This window comes from Salvia miltiorrhiza, chromosome 4 (genome assembly GCF_028751815.1).
Source record: "Salvia miltiorrhiza cultivar Shanhuang (shh) chromosome 4, IMPLAD_Smil_shh, whole genome shotgun sequence".
Taxonomy (NCBI): domain Eukaryota; kingdom Viridiplantae; phylum Streptophyta; class Magnoliopsida; order Lamiales; family Lamiaceae; genus Salvia; species Salvia miltiorrhiza.
The window spans coordinates 2,835,216-2,857,441 of NC_080390.1; the positions used below are offsets into that span (position 1 = coordinate 2,835,216).

The 22,226-nt window shown below is 36.5% G+C and overlaps 3 protein-coding genes across 3 annotated transcripts; all 3 read left to right on the plus strand.

Moving 5' to 3' along the window:
* Positions 1 to 2,274: 2,274 nt before the first annotated feature.
* LOC131022206 (DNA-directed RNA polymerase I subunit 2) lies at positions 2,275 to 17,093 on the plus strand. The gene is made up of 27 exons (XM_057951645.1): positions 2,275 to 2,638; positions 3,020 to 3,102; positions 3,190 to 3,309; positions 4,077 to 4,156; positions 4,248 to 4,311; positions 4,479 to 4,549; positions 5,098 to 5,175; positions 5,251 to 5,296; positions 5,953 to 6,133; positions 6,213 to 6,265; positions 6,529 to 6,602; positions 6,768 to 6,885; positions 7,711 to 7,798; positions 8,168 to 8,283; positions 9,041 to 9,168; positions 9,285 to 9,364; positions 9,701 to 9,942; positions 10,019 to 10,183; positions 10,327 to 10,491; positions 10,585 to 10,659; positions 12,059 to 12,162; positions 12,236 to 12,311; positions 14,636 to 14,764; positions 14,842 to 14,982; positions 15,741 to 15,953; positions 16,051 to 16,302; positions 16,396 to 17,093. The coding sequence occupies exons 1-27, from the start codon at positions 2,422 to 2,424 to the stop codon at positions 16,810 to 16,812; spliced, it is 3,576 nt and encodes a 1,191-aa protein (XP_057807628.1). The 5' UTR covers positions 2,275 to 2,421; the 3' UTR covers positions 16,813 to 17,093.
* A 334-nt stretch (positions 17,094 to 17,427) lies between these two features.
* Positions 17,428 to 18,727, plus strand: LOC131022242 (polygalacturonase inhibitor 1-like). The gene has a single exon (XM_057951708.1). It carries the CDS (start codon positions 17,697 to 17,699, stop codon positions 18,678 to 18,680), a length of 984 nt encoding a protein of 327 aa, XP_057807691.1. The 5' UTR covers positions 17,428 to 17,696; the 3' UTR covers positions 18,681 to 18,727.
* Positions 18,728 to 18,870: 143 nt separating this feature from the next.
* On the plus strand, positions 18,871 to 20,399 carry LOC131021142 (polygalacturonase inhibitor 1-like). Its single transcript, XM_057950232.1, has 2 exons — positions 18,871 to 18,920; positions 19,538 to 20,399. Exons 1-2 carry the CDS (start codon positions 18,871 to 18,873, stop codon positions 20,352 to 20,354), a joined length of 867 nt encoding a protein of 288 aa, XP_057806215.1. The 3' UTR covers positions 20,355 to 20,399.
* Positions 20,400 to 22,226: the final 1,827 nt, after the last annotated feature.

Consider the following 22,226-nt stretch of genomic DNA (forward strand, 5'->3'; position numbering starts at 1 on the left):
GTAGCAATTTTTATCTGAACTTTCAATTAAGTCAAAAAATGCATGAATTTATATTTTTGTTGCAATTTTCATCTAAGCTTGACTTTCAACAAAATTAAAGCTTAATTGACAGTCGAAATTAAGTCAAATATATTAAAATTTTCTTTCTTGGACCTCCAAGCTTCTAAATACTCATCATCATTAGTAGTTAGACCAAAATCAGGTAAAGTTTCGATTGTCAATTAAGGTCTAATTTCGTTGAAAGTCAAACTTATATGAAAATTGCAACAAAATATAAATTCATGTATATTTTGGCTTAATTGAAAGTTCAGGTGAAAATTACAACTTTTTTCAAAGTTCGTGTATTTTTTGGCCATAACCCATTTATTATTTGTTAATGGGTGATTCTATTCATAACCCTCATTTTACTCTTTGTAGCCCTTAATATAAAATAATTATGAAGTTACAATTTTGCCCCATAGCCATAGCCATTAGCCACAAATCTCTGCAAATCGCTCGTCGGAACTGTTATCAGATGATGGAAATCGATCGGCATACAACGCGTAGTCACGCCCAGCTTAAGAAAAAGATGGAAAGTCGTAAAGCTCAAGAAAAGAGATCAGAAAATATGAACGTTCCAAGGAAAAGTTTGGAAAGAAAAAGTAAACATTATTCTCGTTATAATAACTCTGATGGTGAAGACGTGAAGGTCTTGAAAGAATAAAGAGTGGATCTAGAATGAGCTAGAGCGTGGATTGGATGGCCGGAGATTGACGAGCAACATCTCGCAGATGTGGATGCCATGTCTGAATCGAAATTTGGTTGAATAGGTGGTGGGCTGAATTCAATGATTGAGAAATACAAAAAGTCTATATTGTTCTGACTTTGATTAGTAATAATCAGTATTGTATTTTATATATATGACTTGTGCTCTATCGTACTATTAGTATTGTGTATGATTCAAACGAGGATTTGTCTTCATTTTATGATGAAATCATGACCTCTGATTTCATGGTTGAAAAATTTGACGAGGGGCTATGACAGAGTGTAGCGGCGATCATGAGTAACGGTGAGAAGGTTTAAGAGAGAGAATGGTCAGGGAGAGGTGATTATAATTGAGAGATTTAGAGTTTGTGATATGAATATGAGTGATTATGTTCCTTCTTTGGAGAATGTGGAACCTGTTTCTAAAGGATTGGACTGTTTGTTGCCCAGGCCTAAAAGGTGCAAGCTTCCCCTGCCATGGCCGGAAAGCAAGGATCAGGTACAACTTTGTTGATTGTTATTTGATGGATTATTTTTTGGGTTTGCCAGCACAAAGGCATGTACCTTTCTGGGCAATTCTCCGTTGACAGAACTCGGAGAGCATGCCTATAGAGGATCCCAGAGAATTCAAACTGGTGGTAGCTGCAACTGATGATCCCTTCCCGTGGGACCCAATATACTTTACGGCCTCTTTCCAGCTTCGTATGGTGCCTGACAAGGAAACCGTCTTCCAACTGATATGAAGCATAATGGGCGGCCATAACAGGTTGTTCTTGGAGCTTTGTCAAGGCAAAAGGTGTGATTCCATAGGAGCTCCTATTTTGTTGCATCGTTTGTTGCTCTCAAGCTTGATTGAAATCCACAGCTACGGCTACTGTTCTACAAAATGTGCAAGCTGAGTCTGGGCACTCAAAAACCGTTGAATAAATGCATTTATGCCTCTTTCATTCTCTACTTGTCTTTGACTTTTTGATGCCATTGTTCATCTTAGGCTTGAGGATAGATCAATGTTCACGGGGGACTTCATCTTCCTCAGCTGCCCCCGCGGTGCGGGTGCCTGGGGAACTCGAAAACGATGGTGGCGGCGACGACTTCGGCGATCCTGGCGAGGACGATGAGCGGGTGTAGGAGTATGTTCAAGTTGGCGATACCAGTGTCGTGGGAAGACGGCGAGTGGAAGAACATGATCCAAAAAACATAAGAGTCGAAAATAAGAAATGAAAAAGAATGATTATAGCTAATATAGAAGTTGGTCAAAGAAGAAGTTAAGAGAGGAAGATTTATTCGTCAGAATTTTTTGGACTATGATCACGTCTAAAAAAAAATATGAGGCTAAGGGATAAAATAGTCTATATATAATTATTTTAATATTTTATTAAAATGAGGGGTTATATAAAGAGTAAAATAGGGCTATGAATAGAACCACCCTTTGTTAATTTCTTATTGGGCCGTAATGTTAGCCGAATTGGCGACGGGCCTAATAAAATGGGCCGAGCCCGATTACTTAAACCCTGTTTCTCCTTCGTCAAACTATGTCTGTCCAGACTTGAGACCTTAAACCTTACTTAAACCATTGTGCAAAAGTTTGATTTTCCGCCTTTGGAGTTCCTCTTCCTTAAAACCTAATCACAAAAAAATCGAGACAAATTCCCAACGGTCTCCGACGTAAAGGCGCCAATGGCCGCAAGTAGCGGTCAAGTGGAGGAAGAGAAGATCGGCAGGCAGACATGGCGGCCGCACCTGGCGGAGGAGAAGGACTATGAAGCACTAAGAGAGCTTTTCCGGCACCATATTGACTCATTCGACCACATGACAGAGCACGGGCTCGAGACGACGTTGCAGAACATTAAACCCGTCGAAGTCTTCGATCCTAACACCAAGCTCAAGCTTAGAAATATCCTTTTGAATTTTTTAGAAGAAATTCTGCTGAATTTTTGAATTTCTTGTTGAGCTTTCAAGTTTTTGCTAGTCCTCACTATATGTTTGATTCTATAAGTCCGTCTTGGATTGCGTTAGCTGGCAGCTGTACGTCCTGTATGATTAAACATGACCTGTAGAACTTTTGAAGCTTCAGAGAATAAGACAAGCTATTTTCTGAAAGTGTTTACTTTGGAATTCACAGAAAAATTTATAGTACAAAATGATAATTTTAAGGCTTGAGGTGCAAGATTATTTTTTTATTTTTTTTCTTTTTTCTGGTCATGTTATGAGCTTGCTGTGCTCTACTATATTCAAATTTCGGTCCATTGATGGTTTATTCTTAACCCCGACATACTTTGGCTATCCACTCCGGAAATATATCCTCCTCAAAAAGAGCGAATGTCCAGAACTATGTCAGATCCATTATATCCTTTTGAGGTACACTTTTGTGGCATTATTAAATCTTGGTAACTATATCCAATCGCGAGAGGTTAATACAATATCTGTTGTGTGTGGCTGGAGCAGTGTAGACAAGCAAAACTCACGTATGCTGGGATGTTCATGGTGGATCTGAATATTCAGTATGGTACTGGAGGAGTCATAAGAGAGAAAATTAGTCTTGGTCAGTTACCTATCATGTTAAAGGTAATTGATGGACTATGCCATCCAATGATTTTTGCCTTTGCTTAGTCTTCCTCTTATAATACCTTGGATGACAGCTTTTCAACTGAATCCTTATTTTGATAGATGATAACTTGACCCCAATCTTAAATCGGGGATGTTTCATATGTCTTTAAGTTCTAGACTATAATTTAACTGTAGTCTTTTCAACCATATTGGTGATAGCTAGTCCTTCTCAATTATAGTCGGCTTCTTATGAAAGAGCTTTTAAGGATAAGATACTAAGAGATATTGAAAGAAAACAGATTCATTTCCTTGAGAGGTTTTTTGGTTGAGATTTCTGCTTGTTTGGGAATCTTGAAGATAATTGTTCCAATTCGACATCTCACTTTCAAGATATGATTTGATGTTTACAGTACAGTTATCTTCCATTTTTTTTAACTAATATTGATCCTTACTTACATAAATTTGCATAATTTGGTGATAATCTACGTAGAATTGACGAGGGAAGCTCTATGTAGTCCGTTGTTTGACCATTTAAGTGATGTCAGGAGTGCTCTTAGAAGTTATTGGCATAAATGTTGAAAAACGATGGTTGAAAATAAAAAAAGGTGAGTATCTCTAAGAAAAATAGCATAAGTGGGGAAATAAAACATGAAGATAGATACCATCTCAATGTTTTGTTTGAGCCTAAACGGCAAAGCATGTATATTAGTGTGGTCCCTAGCTGTGAGCATCATTGCATTTATTAACGCCTCTCAACCTTACACATCCCCTTTGTTTCTCTGTAGTCCAAACTCTGTCATCTTAGGGCGGCAAATAATCCCAAGAAATTAGTTTTACACAAAGAAGAGCCTTCAGAAATGGGAGGGTAAGTATGCTGCCCCTTTAAATGAATCTTTTAAGTTGTGAACATTATATAATAGTAATACGTTTTCTCCTTGTGTTTGTGTTTTCTGTAGATACTTTATCCTGAATGGGCTTGAGAGAGTTATTCGTCTTCTGATACTACCAAAGCGGAACTATGTGAGTACAATCTTTCCTGATCACAATTCATGAATATCTAAATATAAGACTGCCATACATACTGAACCTGAGGTCTCAACTCACAAGTTATCTATATCTTCTTATGGTCCCAGTGCACGTTGTTGTAGTTGTTTATTGTCTATTCACCAGCTTTTAATGTTATATAGCCAACGAGCATGGTGCGCAATTCTTTTCGTGAACGGCGTGAAGGTTATACCGATAAAGCCGTAGTCATAAGGTTCTTTCTCTTTCTATCTCAATGTTTAAATTGTGCTAGTTTCGAGGTGGATATTTAGGAATCTGAAACATTATATGTAGTGGGAGGCTAGCATGCTGCTCTGTCCTTTTTTTGTTCTATATATCTTTTGTGCTGCTTATACATATCAACCATCATCCGTGTTGGAACTGGAAGCTCAAAAGTTCTTGTATGGTAATTGTATTGTTGCTTTTAGTCCGCAGCCTCATTAGTCTACCTCAAGGTTATCATTAGGTTTGTGTTGTTGCATGACATGGGCTTTTGTTATGCCAAGTGACAAAAAAAGGAAATACCTGTTTTGGATATCTTCTTATATGGATATGGTGGACTCCTGCTCACTGTTTTTCTTCGCTTTGCCAGTCAAAGATAGTATTGTAAGGGCCATAGAAACTGATATGATTTAGGCCTGAAGTTGTGCTTCTTAAAGCTTCTATGAAGACTTCCCTTGTACTTGCCTGTTGCAAATCTATTGTCCTAGAAATAGTTCTTTGGAACAATGATTTTTTTTTTGTATTGTTGTTGACATTCAGATGTGTTAGAGAAGACCAGTCTGCGGTGACAGTTAAACTATACTACCTTAATAATGGGAGTGCAAGGCTTGGGTTCTGGTGAGAACTTTAAATCTTAGTGGACTTTGCTCGTATAGTCCAATTATGAAAGTCTAACTTTGTTCTCTGTGCTAGGATACAAGGGAGGGAGTATTTGCTTCCTGTTGGAATCATATTAAAGGTAACATGTATTTTCTTGTCTCTTTTGGGGTTTCTATTATTTTGAATTACTCTTAAAGTTTCTCAATACTTGTTGTATGTGTTACAAATAAGTGTAAACTTGAAAATGTTTTGGCTTTTTATTTATTGATGGAAACTTATCAGCTTTACTGTTTGTAATTTAGAGTTGAGTGACTATGTAATACTTTGGTAAAGAATCATCGTTCCTGCAGCGTGGTGGTCATTTTGGATTGAGCAGAATAAAGAATCATTTAAATGAATTTTGTTTCTGATTTAGATAGATTTTGGATTTGTAACTTTAGATGAGAGAGGTTTCTCATAATGCTACGTATGGTTCATCCTTTTGTACAGTGTACTATAATTCAATTTCTTTTTCTTATCCTAAGGTTGAGAATCAACTGTTGATTTGGTTTCTGCTGAAGATCTGATACTTTTATAAGCTGGTCTAAGAAATTGATGAATGGGTAAAAGGATACTGGATGAGTGTAGGAACATTGCGGGTGCAAGATGATTTAGTAGTTGGTCCAAAAATGAATTGTTGTAAAAAATTTAAAGTACGAGATCTGTTGGTTAATAATAATACATGGAGGCTCTTGAAAAGTTTATCGGCAAATTGTTGACACTGCTTCTATTTTCGTCACATTCTGCTCTATGTAGGCTCTGACTGAGACGACTGATCATGAAATCTATGTGAGTTTAGTATGCTGCTACAGTGACAAGTATGATCGAGGAAAGGGATCTGTTGGCACTCAACTCATTGGTGAAAGAGCAAAAATTATTTTGGATGAACTTCAGTATTTCTCTCTCTATACTCGCACTCAGTGTCTGCAACATATTGGTACTGAGCCTCAATTACACTCTGTTTGCGTTTCACGTGAGCTTATTGCATTAGCATTCTAAAGCTTTTGTATTACCAGGGGAGCATTTCCAAGCTCTTATGGTGGGAATGGAAAAACAAAGCTACTCTGATGTAAGTTCACGTCTTCTATGGTGATTGTTTAATGTAATGATCATCACAATGTAGCTCCTGAATCTCGTCAACCATCTTAGACTGCTCCCACTAGAGGATAGAAAGTAGATCAAACAACTTATCTCAATCAGTGAAACCTTTTTTAGTAGCTTCTGAGATCATGTACCCAAATGTGCTACCAAGCCGCTCGCATCCCTTCCATAAATACTAAAAGAGCGTATTAGATAATCCACTTCTCAGTTGTGTCTGCCTTTGTTTTGCAGGTTGCTGATGCTGTGTTAAGAGATTACATATTTGTCCATCTAGATGATAATATTGACAAGTTCAATCTACTCATGTCAGTGTCCCTTGCTTCACCTCTTTCTAATTTCTGGTCTAGACAAAATTTTTCAGATTATTTGCTGTCTGATTCTTTTTTTTTTAAATACTTTTTCTGTATTTTTATCAGCTCCCATATTTCCAGATCTCTGACATTTTGTAGCTGATTCAAATTTCAATTTAGTTTAATGCTGCAGAAGTTGTTTTCTCTCGTAGACCAGACTTCAGTACCGGACAATCCAGATTCTTTACAAAACCAAGAGGTTCTATTACCTGGTCACTTAATAACTATTTATCTCAAGGTAAAAGCTTTGGTTTTTTGTACTCATGGAGACACTTTTTTCTGGATAGATTTATTTTCCATCTGGTTGCATGATCTGTGTAATTGATAGGTTCACTTTCTGTATAATTGTTGACTTATCACTGGTTATAGGACCACATTACAGTCCCAACTATTGAAAGATACTATTAAATGTGTGGAACTGCTCTGTAAATCGAATTGTCATGGATGGTGTAATAGTACTCCTACTATGAGTGAAGAACTGTTCTCGGATATATTCATGTTAACTCATGAAATTTTCATTTCACGTATGTCTTGAACTGCGAACCTGTTGCAGGACTAATTTATGCTCCTGTGTTTAGAGATAGATCAGCTTGGAACTTATTGTAGGGCTAGTTGATTACAGATGAAACACAACCTAATAATAAAGTTCAAAGTCAAGTAGTATAAAGTAATATCCATTGTTGTTATCTCCAATTGATTCTATAATGATTATAACTGAAATGAGAATCTCACCATAATGGGGATTAGGTAGTGCCCTGGAATTGTAATTTTGTCACTGCCTTTATTTCCTAAGAAGCTCTCTGTTGATAATAACTGCTTTCTTATGCTCTTCGTTACTATTAAAGCAGAAAATGGGTGTCTCTAAATGGAATTGGTTAAGATGATCTCTAAGCAGTGGCTTGTGCTGTATTATCTAATCGGTTCATTTGCTGTAATATTAATATTATAAAGAAATTACATCAACTCTCTTTTAGAATATTTAGTCTATTGGTTTTTCTAGCATCTTGCTGTTGTCCTGGGTGTTTCTTAGGGAAATGTAGCTCATTATTTTGGTATCTTGCAGGAAAAATTACAAGACTGGTTACTGAGGGCAAAACGAGCACTACAAGAGGAAATAGGCAACAACGCCAAAAAATTTGAATTAAGCAGCGGTATGCTGCAGTTCCCATAGAATATGGCTTGCTGTCTTTTTGATTTTATGGTGTGGAACTTGTGGTTATATAGATAGATAGCACATTACATATACACATATGATGATCTTTAATAGATCAATCTTTCTTATAAGCTTTCTATAAGGGTTAATTGCCAGACAAATCATGATCTTTGACCAATTTTTCAGTAGTAAACTTTACAGGAAAAAAATGCTACAAATAAAGAGGTGAATGAAATTATCGGTTATTATCATTGTTGAAAATACACACATTGAACTTTTATAGACTCTTGTGCTCAAAGCTTGAGGATACTATCTAGTAAGAATTATTATCTGACAATTTATGTGCTTTGCTTTTTGTTAATGGCAGTGGCAGATGTCAGGAGAGTCATTGATAGAACTTCTCCAAAGCAAATTGGGGCAGCTATTGAAAATATGCTGAAGACTGGAAGATTGGTTACACAATCAGGTCTAGATCTACAGCAGGTACAGAAGTAACAGGACTCGCTTTCATTATTGCAGAAAACTACAACTTATGCACATTGAAAGCATTTGGAGTATCATATTGTGTAAACAGAAATTTGTAATTTGCTTCTAATTTACTGGAAAAGATAAGCAAACTCTTGTAATCTGCTTGTTGAAATAACAGTATTTACTTTCAAATGTTTCACATATGTTGAATATTGATAGGTAAAATGGTTTAACCGTGCCAGATAAGTACCACATCTTTGTAGTAGAAATGGGGCATAAGAGAGTTAACTAAAAAGTTGATTGTTTGATCTGAAATAATACATGATTAATTAATTATGTTAACTTCATATGTTGTTTCTATCTATAACTTTTGGTGTTTTCATGATAACAAGCATACTAAAAATGTCTTCTGCATATTCTAAGCTATAGAGAGTAAGCATCATCCCGTAGTAAAATCACATTGATACGTTGTATGCTTCCGGTACACTACTTATATCTGATATGATCTATATGACTGGAGCATCTCTAACTCATGTTTTTGGGGCTTTATTTAAACCTAATTATATCTTGGTTAAATGTAGTTTATAGTTGTCCATGTTCGTGATTTTTTCTGGGTCGCGCTGGTGGAATCACTAATAAACCCTTCTATTATGACTATGGGGCACTAGATGTCTTTTTACTCCAATTATTATTGATCGTTAAGAATCCTTTTGGAATTCCATGCGACATTACTTATTTTCTTTTGGTTTTGATTGGTATTCTTGGTTGCTAGAGAGCTGGGATGACAGTTATGGCCGAGAGATTAAATTATCTGCGTTTCATTTCACACTTCCGAGCTATTCATCGAGGTTCTTCATTTGCTGGGCTTCGTACGACAAGTGTTCGGAAGTTGTTGCCTGAGTATGCACTAATACCCTATTACTTGGAGATTCTATTGTATTGTTTTCTTTGCGCGTTCTTCCTCTTCTTCATGTCATTTTGTCAGTTCCCACTTAAACGATATATGTACGGTGCAGATCTTGGGGCTTTCTGTGTCCTGTTCACACACCTGATGGTGAGCCATGTGGGCTGCTGAACCATATGACTTCTTCTTGTCGTAAGTATTCACTTCAATTTATATTTTTGTCTGGGGCTTATTAAAATTATTATTTCTACTAACTGATTCGAAAGTCAAACAGAGCGTTGAATTTGATTAGCAGTAGTATACTAGTATGAAGATGTGATTAGTTCCAGAATTGCCATCACTATGTTTCTAAGAAACTATTCTGTAATTGAGTCTAATGACAGCAGATGGAAACTATGCTTGAGACAACCAATTGATCTTCAACAGTTTATCATACAAGATTGCTTATAAATGAGTTTTCTAGGACTTATTACTTTAGTGATCCTTTCTGAGGAGAAATTGAATGTAATGGCATATACTCTTTGGCAGGGTTAACTTCATATTATGATTCAGAAGGGAAAGTAAAAGACTTCCTTGAAATCCGGAAGTCAATATTAAAAGTTTTGGTTAGCATTGGAATGACTCCAGCATTGCCGAAGCTTCTGCTAGCTGGCCCTCCTGAAGTACTTCCTGTGCTTCTAGATGGTCGTGTAGTAGGTTCTATTGCTTCTAATATTATAGAAAAGGCTGTCTGCCATATGCGGAGGTTAAAGGTTTCGGAAACTTCTGTGGTGAGTTTTTCATAATTTTGCAATAACTAAATTTCTTTGTTCAGATTGCACCATTTTATTGTTTAAAATGTTGCAGATACCTGAAGATCTTGAGGTTGGTTATGTTCCTTTGAGCATGGGTGGAGCTTACCCTGGCTTGTACCTGTTCACATCTGCATCTAGATTTGTTCGTCCAGTGCGGAATATCCAGATACCTTCTGAAGAGAGCAACAATATTGAGCTCATAGGGCCCTTTGAGCAGGTGGGTATAAGATCTCCGTGACATTGCGTTGCATGTGTGTGATACATGAATAGGTTGAAACTTAATTTTGTCTACTTTATTTGCAGTATCCTCTATCAAGATTTTGCAGGGTCCTACCATAACATGTGTGTGTGTTTGTGTAGGTTTACATGGAAATAAGTTGTCCTGACGGAGGAAATGGGGGAAGGAAGGATGTTTTTCCTGCTACTCATGCAGAAATTCATCCAACTGGAATATTGAGTGTTGTTGGAAATCTTACACCTTGGTCTGACCACAATCAGAGTCCTCGTAATATGTACCAGTGTCAGGTTTTCGTCTGCTCATTTTGGATGAGGATTCATATTTTGCCCTTTCTCCATGCAAAGTTTGCATTTTGACCTTTTCATCCTTAACTTGTACAGATGGCAAAACAAACAATGGGTTTTTCTTGTCAAGCTATAAACTCTCGAGCTGATCAAAAGCTGTATCATCTTCAGGTTAGCCGTTAGCGGCCGTTGTTTCATGCCCTCCCAACTGGTGGTTGTGAATTCTTACACATGCTTTCTTATACCTTAAACTTCTGAAAGGGTTTCTTTCTTATATTTGGACTTTTTTGGTTATCCTGGTTACATTGAAGTTGAACTTAGATTGTTGATTAATTCTAGAAATGAAAACTCTGATATAGATGTTTGAGAAAATGGCTGCTATGGTTGACCTGACTTTGTTTAGTGTAAAATTTATTTAGGTATGGTGCCTCTGAAGTATTTATGCATATGGAAAGTGTGGTATATATCTTGAAATGAAACAAAATGTGTTGATGAAAAATGGCTTGATCTCCACTTACTAGCAGGGTGATCAGGTTGTCCATTTGCAGGGTTGAGCACTTGAGAATTTTTGCTCTGATAATTAATTATTAGCATTACTATACCAGAATTGACTGCACATATTGTGTATTATCTTTTTGGGTGGTAGATCAAGGTTGTCATCCGGTTCCTAGTTTTCGTTTTGTTGTTCTTTTGCAGGAATATTAAACCAGTTTAAAAGATAATTCAAAATTCTTATTGGGCCAGAAAGCTTTGTGTGTTTCTGCAATGTTGTTTTGCTTTCTAGAACCACTGTGAATGAATTCAAAGAAACTGAAAACGTGCCAATAAGATCTTAACCCTGTTGTCATGGTGGTGAAGTTGTGTACAGAATATAGCTGGTGGTTTAAACAAGCGAGGAATCTTTTTTGTAAAATTAAGTGGTCATTCACATTCACCCGACCTGGCCAGGGATGTAGAAAAGACCTTAGAGAATGATGAAAGGGTAGGTGGAAAGGACATTTGCATATTCTACTGTGAAATGGAATTATCCTTCTATACCTCATTCTCAATATTATGTTTCCGTTGACCCGTCAAGAATTTGATTAGAGTTGAAAAGTACAAAACTTTTGTAGTAATCTTTTGCTCTAATGTGGTTTAGATCACATATTTCGGTTTGATGTGAGGATATTTTCCCAAACCTTCCTTTTTAAGCATATTGAGTGATGTTTATGGATATCACACAAACTTTGGGAGAGAGGGCATGTATTATATTTCCCTAGAGCCTAACAGGCAGAAAATTATTTGTACGTGAAAGCTTTCTAACTATTTGGTTAAGTCGAGTGTGCTCTATCTATAGTAACATTCTTAGCTGAAGATGTAATTGAGAAACTTTGTATGGATAACTTCTGCAAGTTAATTTTCTTTTCTTTTCTTTTTTCTTTATCAGTTGAGCCTTCTTGTCTAAGGAATTAACTTGTTTTATATGATTGATATGGTAGTATGGGAGTCCTCGATGCTTTGATTGGTGAAATGCATCTCAATGCCTAAGTTTCACTTTCTACTCTTAACGCTTGTGTGTCTTTTTCTACAGACCCCACAGACACCTATTGTGCGGACAAAGACATATGAGAAGTACAATATCGATGACTGTCCACTTGGAACTAATGCAATTGTAGCAGTTTTAGCATATTCAGGGTAAAACATCTTTTCTCCTTTTCCTAGACCATCTATCAGAATTTGGTTTGATTTGGTTTCTTCTATATTGCAGATATGACATGGAGGATGCGATGGTTTTAAATAAGTCATCTGTGGAGCGTGGCATGTGCCGCGGATACATATACCAGGTCTACCTAGACTCTATCATCTTATGTACTGAAATGCAACTTTATCCTTAAAGATACTTCTATCATTCCATTTTTGATCAGTGTCACCTTTCTTATATGTTCTTGTTCCTCTCATCCCTTCTCTTGATGCTGCTTTACTGGCCTTGCAAGTCTATTTTGTTTCCAAAGATTGTCCTCTTGGAATATATATATACATTAGTTTGAATAGGATATCTTTCAGAATCAATCACTTAAGAAAACACTTAGGGGGTGCATTCGTTCAGGATTTTAATAGATTTCTGCAGACTTTTAAAATCTGGGTGTATTCGTTCAAGACTTTTAAAAGTCTACGTAAATCTAGAGGTATTCGTTCAAGACTTTTAAAATTCTATAAAAATCCAGAGGTATTCGTTTCAGACTTTTAAAAATCTATGAAAATCTAAAGGTAATTAAAAATTTATGGATTTTAAAATTGGACTGATTTTCATTGATTTCATTCAAAAAATACACATGAACAAATCCGACCTCCGACCACGAGAATTCGGAATATTTCATATTTCAGCGCCGATTGGGTTCCAGCGGCCGTGGCTTGAAGAAGCCAGCGGCTGCTGGCACCCAGCGATCTCTGGGGCACTTTAAATTCTTAGTAATTAGGGTGGCTCCACACTTTAAATTCCAGCGATCGCTGGGGCACTTTGCTACACTAACATCGAATTCCAGTGGGCAATGGTTACAGAAGCTGGTGGATGAAAAGCTATGCTTAACGTACAGGGATGGTCAGTCGACATATTCACTGAGGGAAGGCTCAAAAGGGCATACGTTTTTGAGGCCTGGTCAGGTTGTGCATCGTAGGATAATGGATGGTTATATTGTCTTCATTAATAGACCACCAACCACGCACAAACATTCTCTACAAGCTTTATCAGTTTACATTCACGATGATCATACAGTCAAGATTAATCCTCTTATTTGCGGTCCCCTTAGTGCTGATTTTGATGGGGATTGTATCCATTTGTTTTATCCACAATCTCTTGAAGCTAAAGCAGAGGTGGTGGAGCTCTTCTCAGTAGAGAAACAGCTACTTAGCTCCCACACTGGGAACTTCAATTTGCAGCTGGCAACTGACTCACTGCTATCGCTAAAATTACTGTTTAGAAAGCACTTTTTGGTACGAGCAGCAGCACAGCAGTTGGCCATGTTTGGTACGAGCAGCAGCACAGCAGCACATGCCTTCCCTCAAAATCTTTGACTATCTTCTCGTAGTATAATTTTGTGTGTGTGTGTGGGCGTTCATAGTTTCTGAAACCCAACGATCGTTGGGAGCTGTCCCAACGCTCAATTAACTCCAACGAGCGCTGGGATGGTAGATTTCAAATCCGTAAAAATCACGTCAAATTCTTGTTAAAATCCGTTGAAAATCTATACAGATTCTGTTTAGAATTCCAAAATACATGAAGAATCTGTGTGAAATCTGTAGATTTTAAAAATCCAGAGATTTTAAAAATCTACAGAATTCCTGAACGAATACACCCCCCTTAGTTGAGTTGAGAGAACCACCATTTTGTTGTGATTTGAGAACATTTAGTTTATTTTAAATCTTCTAATAATGGCAAAGTAAGAAAATATGTTTTGTAAGTGAGTTAATTTGAGCTGCAGCAAGACATGGATAGAGAGAGTTAACAAAGTTGATAGGTTATGATGTTAATTGAGTAGTTGCTACTGGAGATATTTTTGTGTCATGTGGATAATTTTAGAATATCTCGACTCTTGTTACTTTTGCATGCTAAAATATTTTGAGAATGTAATTTAGAGATCGTTTTAAAAACAAGTTTACTCTTATGATTTTATGAGTTTATATATTTTCCACACTGAATGAGTTACCAAGGCACAGCTACAAAATTAGGTAGAATTATAGTAAACTCATGATTTTATTCGGTAAATGTGTTTTAACTATAAGAGGTTATTTTATTTATAAATAATGATCATACTTAAAATAACAAATGAAATAGCAATTCAATTGAAAGATGAAGGGGCTGCTGCTGGAGTGCCAGTATTCTAAAAATAATGAATGGGTATTTAACATCAAATGCAATAGTTCATATATATATTCAAGTTACTGCTTAAAAAATGTTCTGCACAAAATTAAAATTGTTGTGTGTATGATTTATCAAGTTTGCGTTGCACATTTTAGCTACAAGGTGGAGTCTTGTACCACGGTATATTTTTCACGATCTTGCACGATTTGCCTTTTTATGTAACTCAGAATCAATTTTCTGTTAGATAGAACGTACAATTTGCAAGAGTTCGCTGGCTTGCTGCTGACACTAATGATATTTTCATTGCAGACAGAAACAATTGACTTGGCTGAACAAAACATCAAGGCGGATCGCTCCCAGAGATCATTTGGCAGAAGCAATCTGGATAAATCAAGTCATCAATTGATTGATTCTGACGGTCTCCCATTTGTTGGGCAGGTAGACGATGTATACTTGTGTTTCCTTTTTTATTCTTAGCTAAGTGGGTCTAAATTAAGTTTTTTTCGCAATTTCAGAGGATAAGCCCCGGTGAGCCGTATTGTGGCATCTATAATGAAATTACAAGTACTGTATCAACAAACAAGTTAAAAGGTTCAGATCATGCGTATGTTGATTATGTTGCTGTTGATGTGAAAAACAAAAAGCACATACAAAAGGTAAGTACACAGTTTCAAGAGTTTGACTTATCCATTACTCTGTTTTTTAATATATCTTCAGATAGAGGTTGGATGCATTTCAGTTCAATTTATATTCTTGTTTGACGTAGATAGATTGTTTTGCTAGATTTATCAGCAATATGAAGTGTGACATGATTTTTCTACACATTTCTCTAGTACAGATTAACTTCTGAAATGGACAAACTTTTATGATGGTTTGTAGTGACCAGTAACTTCTCTGACTATCTGTTGTCACTCTTGTAATTCTCTATTTAGTATACAATTATGCTGTATTTTAGGTTGGTCTGTACCTTGTATCACTACCCTTGTCCTATTCCAATGTGGTGGAATAAATCCTTCCTACTCTCACTTAATTATGTCACTTAACAGAAACATACCTAACACGTAATTTTCACCTGCTCCCGCCTGCCTTGCATAAAATTTTTCATGTAGATTTTCAAGCGAATAATTGTATTACCTTGAATCTCTACCTTCAATTTCAGTAATAGCCTTTTTGGCTATATGCTTATTGGGTTTGTTGAGCATTGCTTGTCCGGAAGAGGAATTTTGGGTATCTTTGAATGTTTGGTTTGTATCTTGTATTCTTATCTGTATATTTTAATATATCACTGGTTACTGTTTAAAAAATCACATATCTTAAAGTTAAACTATTATTTTAATTTTTATGGTAAGTTCTTATACTAAGCTTTTACAAGTATTCAATTAATCCAGCAATTGTTTGCTCATCCTTTATGCAGGCAAACATTCGTTTTAGGCATCCAAGAAATCCAGTAATTGGGGATAAATTTAGCAGCAGACATGGTCAAAAGGGTGTTTGCTCTCAGCTTTGGCAGGATACTGACATGCCTTTCTCTGGAGTCACCGGAATGCGACCAGATCTTATCATTAATCCTCATGCATTTCCTTCTAGGATGACAATTGCTATGCTTTTAGAATCAATTGCTGCTAAGGTATGTGCAGTAAGCATAAGTACTTTGTATAACATCTTATGTTCGATATCAGCAGACTTGGCCTGACTTTAAAGTATGTGATCGTATGTGGTTGTAGGGAGGCGCCTTGCACGGAAATTTCGTGGATGCTACACCATTTTCAAGCTCTATGAAGAAGTCGGAAGGGTCAGAATCTGACTCTAGTTCACTCGTAGATGAACTCGGTTCACTTTTGGTTGAACGCGGGTTCAATTACCACGGGTTAGAGGTATTGTACAGTGGCGTTTACGGGACAGAGCTGACGTGTGAAATATTTATTGGTCCTGTATATTATCAGCGTCTCCGGCACATGGTTTCAGATAAATTCCAGGTACGAGGTTTTCTCTCAGAACACAAATTCTTGGAAATGGGAATTCCTAGTGGCTCGGTTCCCAAATCTCATAGCGTATTTGTTTGTTTCCAGGTTCGTTCCACAGGAACAATTGATCAGGTGACAAGACAACCTATCAAAGGAAGAAAGCGCGGTGGTGGTGTACGTTTTGGGGAAATGGAACGAGATTCACTTCTAGCTCACGGTGCTGCATACCTGTTACACGACAGGCTCCACAAGAGTTCCGACTATCACATTGCTGACGTGTGCTCCCTTTGCGGAAGCATCCTGTCGACATCACTAATCTTGTCGCCTAAGAAAGAAGTGCGCGATATGATTGGTATAAGGCTACCTAGCAAGGCTCCGAAAAAGGTCACGTGTGTCTCTTGCCGGACTAGTAAGGGTATGGAGACTGTCGCTATGCCTTATGTCTTCAGATATTTAGCTGCGGAATTGGCAGCAATGAACATAAAAATGACTCTCCAACTGAGTAACGGAGCCGGAGCTTGAGACGCTATTGCTACGGCCTGTGCAGTATTACAGTTAGGAAGAAGATGCAGCGTGTAGAATACATGAGCATTTTCTGTTGTCTCAATTTTGAATGTAAAATTGTAAAGTTTGAGTGTATTTTAGATTAAATGTCTAGATTTATTCGTTGAGGTTGTGACGAGTTTTTCTTGTATCATTATTTTTCCTGATGTTCATTGGTCGTACTTTTCAACAGCTATGCCTTATTACGATTTTGATCATAAATGATATACATGCTCTAATGTGCAGGGATTTAAAAAGTCTTTTAACAGTGTTGGTTCGATTATATATTTCACTCTGAAATCTAACAGTTTTAACGTTATAAACATGATTTACATTATACATGGTGTCATAACACTGTTGTTACCTGGATGAAATCCTGTGTACTGCCTAGTGTATTAATTTTACTATTTTATATTCCTGTGTCTCATTAAAAGTGGTTAAAGAGATGTAAAAATAGCTAAAAGTGATAGGATCTACACTTTTTTGTGTTAAATTTTATCCATTTTTAGTGGAATGGAGGGAATAATAATTATTAGTTTAATAAAGAATTATAATTATTCAAGATGTGATTAAATACTTGTATTTAGCATGATTTTCCATTTTCTGCATTCTGTAAAATTCAGGAAACCTCAATAATCAGCCACCATCTTTGACCAAATCTTCATAAGCACTCACATCTCTACAGATCCTAATTCCTAATACGTCTTGCCACACGCATTGGTTATGTATTCTTTTAGTAATAATATGTATATGTATTTGTCAACATATGAGAAAATATACCTAAACATGTCTATAAAAGGTAAGATCCAAAACCATATATGACCTACACACTCTCTTAATTATCTTTGCAACTCCCACTAAAAATGCTGCTTCTGCTGCTCTTCCTCTCACTCCCTCCACTCTCAGCAGCACAACTCTGCCACCCCAACGACTTAGCCGCACTCTTAGCATTCAAAAACAGCTTCTCCAATCCAAACTCCTCCCTCCCTTCATGGGATCCTCAATTCCATTGCTGCAACTGGTACGGCGTCGAGTGCAACGACACCACCAACCGCGTCCTTGGCCTCGACATCGCCTCCGTTGATCTCCACGGCACAATCCCCCCTTCCCTCTCCAAACTCCACCACCTCCAGCGCCTCCGCCTCCACAAGCTCCCAAACCTCGTCGGCCCCATCCCCCCGGAGCTCGGGCAGCTCCCCCTCCTCGGCTACCTAGTCATAAGCTGGACTAACATCTCAGGGCCCATACCTAGTTTCCTCACCAATCTCCGCAGCCTCAGCTACCTCATCCTCTCCTTCAACCGCCTATCCGGCCCCATCCCGCCCTCCCTCCCGTCTCTCCCGTACCTCTACGCCATTGATCTCAGCCGCAACCTCCTCACCGGCCCAATACCGGAATCGTTCGGCCACTTTCTTCTCAGCACAGCACTGGACCTGTCCCACAACATGCTCTCCGGCGACATTCCGGCCTCTCTGGGCAATGTCAACTTCTCGAGGATTAAGTTGTCGAGAAATAAGCTGTCGGGAGACGCGTCGGTGCTGTTCGGAAAGGATAAGGTTGCCGACACCATCGACATCTCGAGGAACAGCTTCGAGTTTGATTTCTCCAAGGTGGGATTCATGGAGTCGTTGGACGTGCTGGACATATCTCACAACAAGATCTATGGGAGCATTCCGAAGCAGATAACGGAGGCTGTGTATTTGCAGTTTCTGAATGTTAGTTATAACAGAATGTGTGGGGAGATTCCGACAGGGTGGAAGTTGAAGTATAGGTCTGAGAGTTGGGATAATTCGTCTTTCTTCCATAACCGATGCCTCTGTGGGGTTCCATTGGATCCGTGTAAATGATCACACTTTCTTACAAATAATAATGGAGAACTTAAAAGAGTCCAATATTCACATGCTCCCAAATATCTAACCTTTATGCTGCAATAATGGAGTCAACTGCCCACTATTCTGACCAGACATTAATAATTGAAACACCTCCATCCATATCCAAAAATTGCACTAAAAAAACAAGGTAGTGCAGCGCGTAGCCATGGATGGTTGTCGAAGCATCATATCGAGATTAAAGATGTGCAAGTTGCGGTGAGGTAAGTTGCTAGCAAGATATTTTTGTTACAATCCTAATATATGCTTTGAAGTTTTGGTTGATACTATTAATATATAGTTGAAGATAATTTTAGGATCACAGATGTACTTCTGGATTTAAGTGATATACTTACTTGGTGCCAAAAAAAAAATTGTCATTTTTGCCATGTCATTATTTTTTTTAAAAAAGTAAAAATATATACAAGAAATTAAATCATTACTAGGACTATAGCTTCTTTTTGTTACAACCTCAATGGATCGGGACGTTGATTTATGTATTATCGATAGTTCAAGACATTTTTAGGATTATGCATTTAGTTTTTTGTGTAAATTGACATTAATCATTTTAAAAATATATTAATACTTTTTATATTATATTTAATGTTTTTTTAATACTACTTTAATGTTTTTTTTTCATGAAATCTGTGAATAATGCAAAGCTGAATGGTTATGATTGATTTTAGTTAATACATAAGATTTTTTTTCATTTGATCACACCATAATATCTTTATCTTTATATATATAAAAAGCAAAGTAAATGTCAATAAATTCAATTTGAAGGGTAAATTTGGAATTGAAAAAATTTGCATAAATTCATTATTGAAAATATTGAGCCACGTCAACGACACCACCAACCGCGTCCTTGGCCTCGACATCGCCTCCGTTGATCTCCACGGCACAATCCCCCCTTCCCTCTCCAAACTCCACCACCTCCAGCGCCTCCGCCTCCACAAGCTCCCAAACCTCGTCGGCCCCATCCCCCCGGAGCTCGGGCAGCTCCCCCTCCTCGGCTACCTAGTCATAAGCTGGACTAACATCTCAGGGCCCATACCTAGTTTCCTCACCAATCTCCGCAGCCTCAGCTACCTCATCCTCTCCTTCAACCGCCTATCCGGCCCCATCCCGCCCTCCCTCCCGTCTCTCCCGTACCTCTACGCCATTGATCTCAGCCGCAACCTCCTCACCGGCCCAATACCGGAATCGTTCGGCCACTTTCTTCTCAGCACAGCACTGGACCTGTCCCACAACATGCTCTCCGGCGACATTCCGGCCTCTCTGGGCAATGTCAACTTCTCGAGGATTAAGTTGTCGAGAAATAAGCTGTCGGGAGACGCGTCGGTGCTGTTCGGAAAGGATAAGGTTGCCGACACCATCGACATCTCGAGGAACAGCTTCGAGTTTGATTTCTCCAAGGTGGGATTCATGGAGTCGTTGGACGTGCTGGACATATCTCACAACAAGATCTATGGGAGCATTCCGAAGCAGATAACGGAGGCTGTGTATTTGCAGTTTCTGAATGTTAGTTATAACAGAATGTGTGGGGAGATTCCGACAGGGTGGAAGTTGAAGTATAGGTCTGAGAGTTGGGATAATTCGTCTTTCTTCCATAACCGATGCCTCTGTGGGGTTCCATTGGATCCGTGTAAATGATCACACTTTCTTACAAATAATAATGGAGAACTTAAAAGAGTCCAATATTCACATGCTCCCAAATATCTAACCTTTATGCTGCAATAATGGAGTCAACTGCCCACTATTCTGACCAGACATTAATAATTGAAACACCTCCATCCATATCCAAAAATTGCACTAAAAAAACAAGGTAGTGCAGCGCGTAGCCATGGATGGTTGTCGAAGCATCATATCGAGATTAAAGATGTGCAAGTTGCGGTGAGGTAAGTTGCTAGCAAGATATTTTTGTTACAATCCTAATATATGCTTTGAAGTTTTGGTTGATACTATTAATATATAGTTGAAGATAATTTTAGGATCACAGATGTACTTCTGGATTTAAGTGATATACTTACTTGGTGCCAAAAAAAAAATTGTCATTTTTGCCATGTCATTATTTTTTTTAAAAAAGTAAAAATATATACAAGAAATTAAATCATTACTAGGACTATAGCTTCTTTTTGTTACAACCTCAATGGATCGGGACGTTGATTTATGTATTATCGATAGTTCAAGACATTTTTAGGATTATGCATTTAGTTTTTTGTGTAAATTGACATTAATCATTTTAAAAATATATTAATACTTTTTATATTATATTTAATGTTTTTTTAATACTACTTTAATGTTTTTTTTTCATGAAATCTGTGAATAATGCAAAGCTGAATGGTTATGATTGATTTTAGTTAATACATAAGATTTTTTTTCATTTGATCACACCATAATATCTTTATCTTTATATATATAAAAAGCAAAGTAAATGTCAATAAATTCAATTTGAAGGGTAAATTTGGAATTGAAAAAATTTGCATAAATTCATTATTGAAAATATTGAGCCACGTTTCCCACAAAAAAACTGCCGTGTATTTTGATGTTTAATTTCTTTTAACTTTATTTGTTTCTTATTTCTCTATCTTTTTTATTTATTATATTTTGATTATTATATTATACATTTAGATTTATCTAATGTATATATTTTATTAATGGAACAAAATAAAATTAATATCAAAAGACATCAAATTACAAATTATAGTTTATTTTATGAAGGAAATTACAAAACGATGGCATTACAAAAGAATTATGTCAATGTTCTTTAAAATAATTATAATAGTAATATATTTATATATGGTTTGCATTTTTTATTTATTATTATTTTAATCTATAAATTTAAAAATTAAATTTTAATCTTATTATATTTTGAAAATATAATCTATGTGCATACTAATATATATTATGAAAATGGAAGAGTGTGTGAATTGTCATTTTACTATAAAATTAGAAGAAGGAATAATTTGTTTTAATTAAAATATGTTTAATATTGTAAAATATCTATTACTATATTACTTAAAAAATGCAAGCTCTCAATAAACAAATCAAATTATTTTGTCACGTATGAACTATTTAGTTTCAATTTATTATGCTTTCTCTTGATTGCACAATTTTTTTTTTTTTTGTATAATTTTCTTTGGGATCAAATATGCAATATTTACTTATGTATTTTAAACAAAAGATCATGAATAACCTTTAATTTGATACATGAAAAGTATAATTCAATTTACCAAGTAATTTATGACCGTTTAAGATTTGTATATATTAATTAATTTTTTTTAGTTTTTAATTATTTTTCTCGAATTTGAGACAACTGACATGCTTAAACATTTTTAAAAATATTTTTTCTTTTTTTTTCATTATTTTCTTATTTATGACATTTTAATTTTCATAGTATATGTAGTTCTATTTATTTTACATAGAAAAATTGTTAAATATGATGCAATGTCATTATTATAAGAAGATAATATTTTATATTAGTATAATTTATGTCAAGAAGAAAATCATAACGTTGTCACTTTA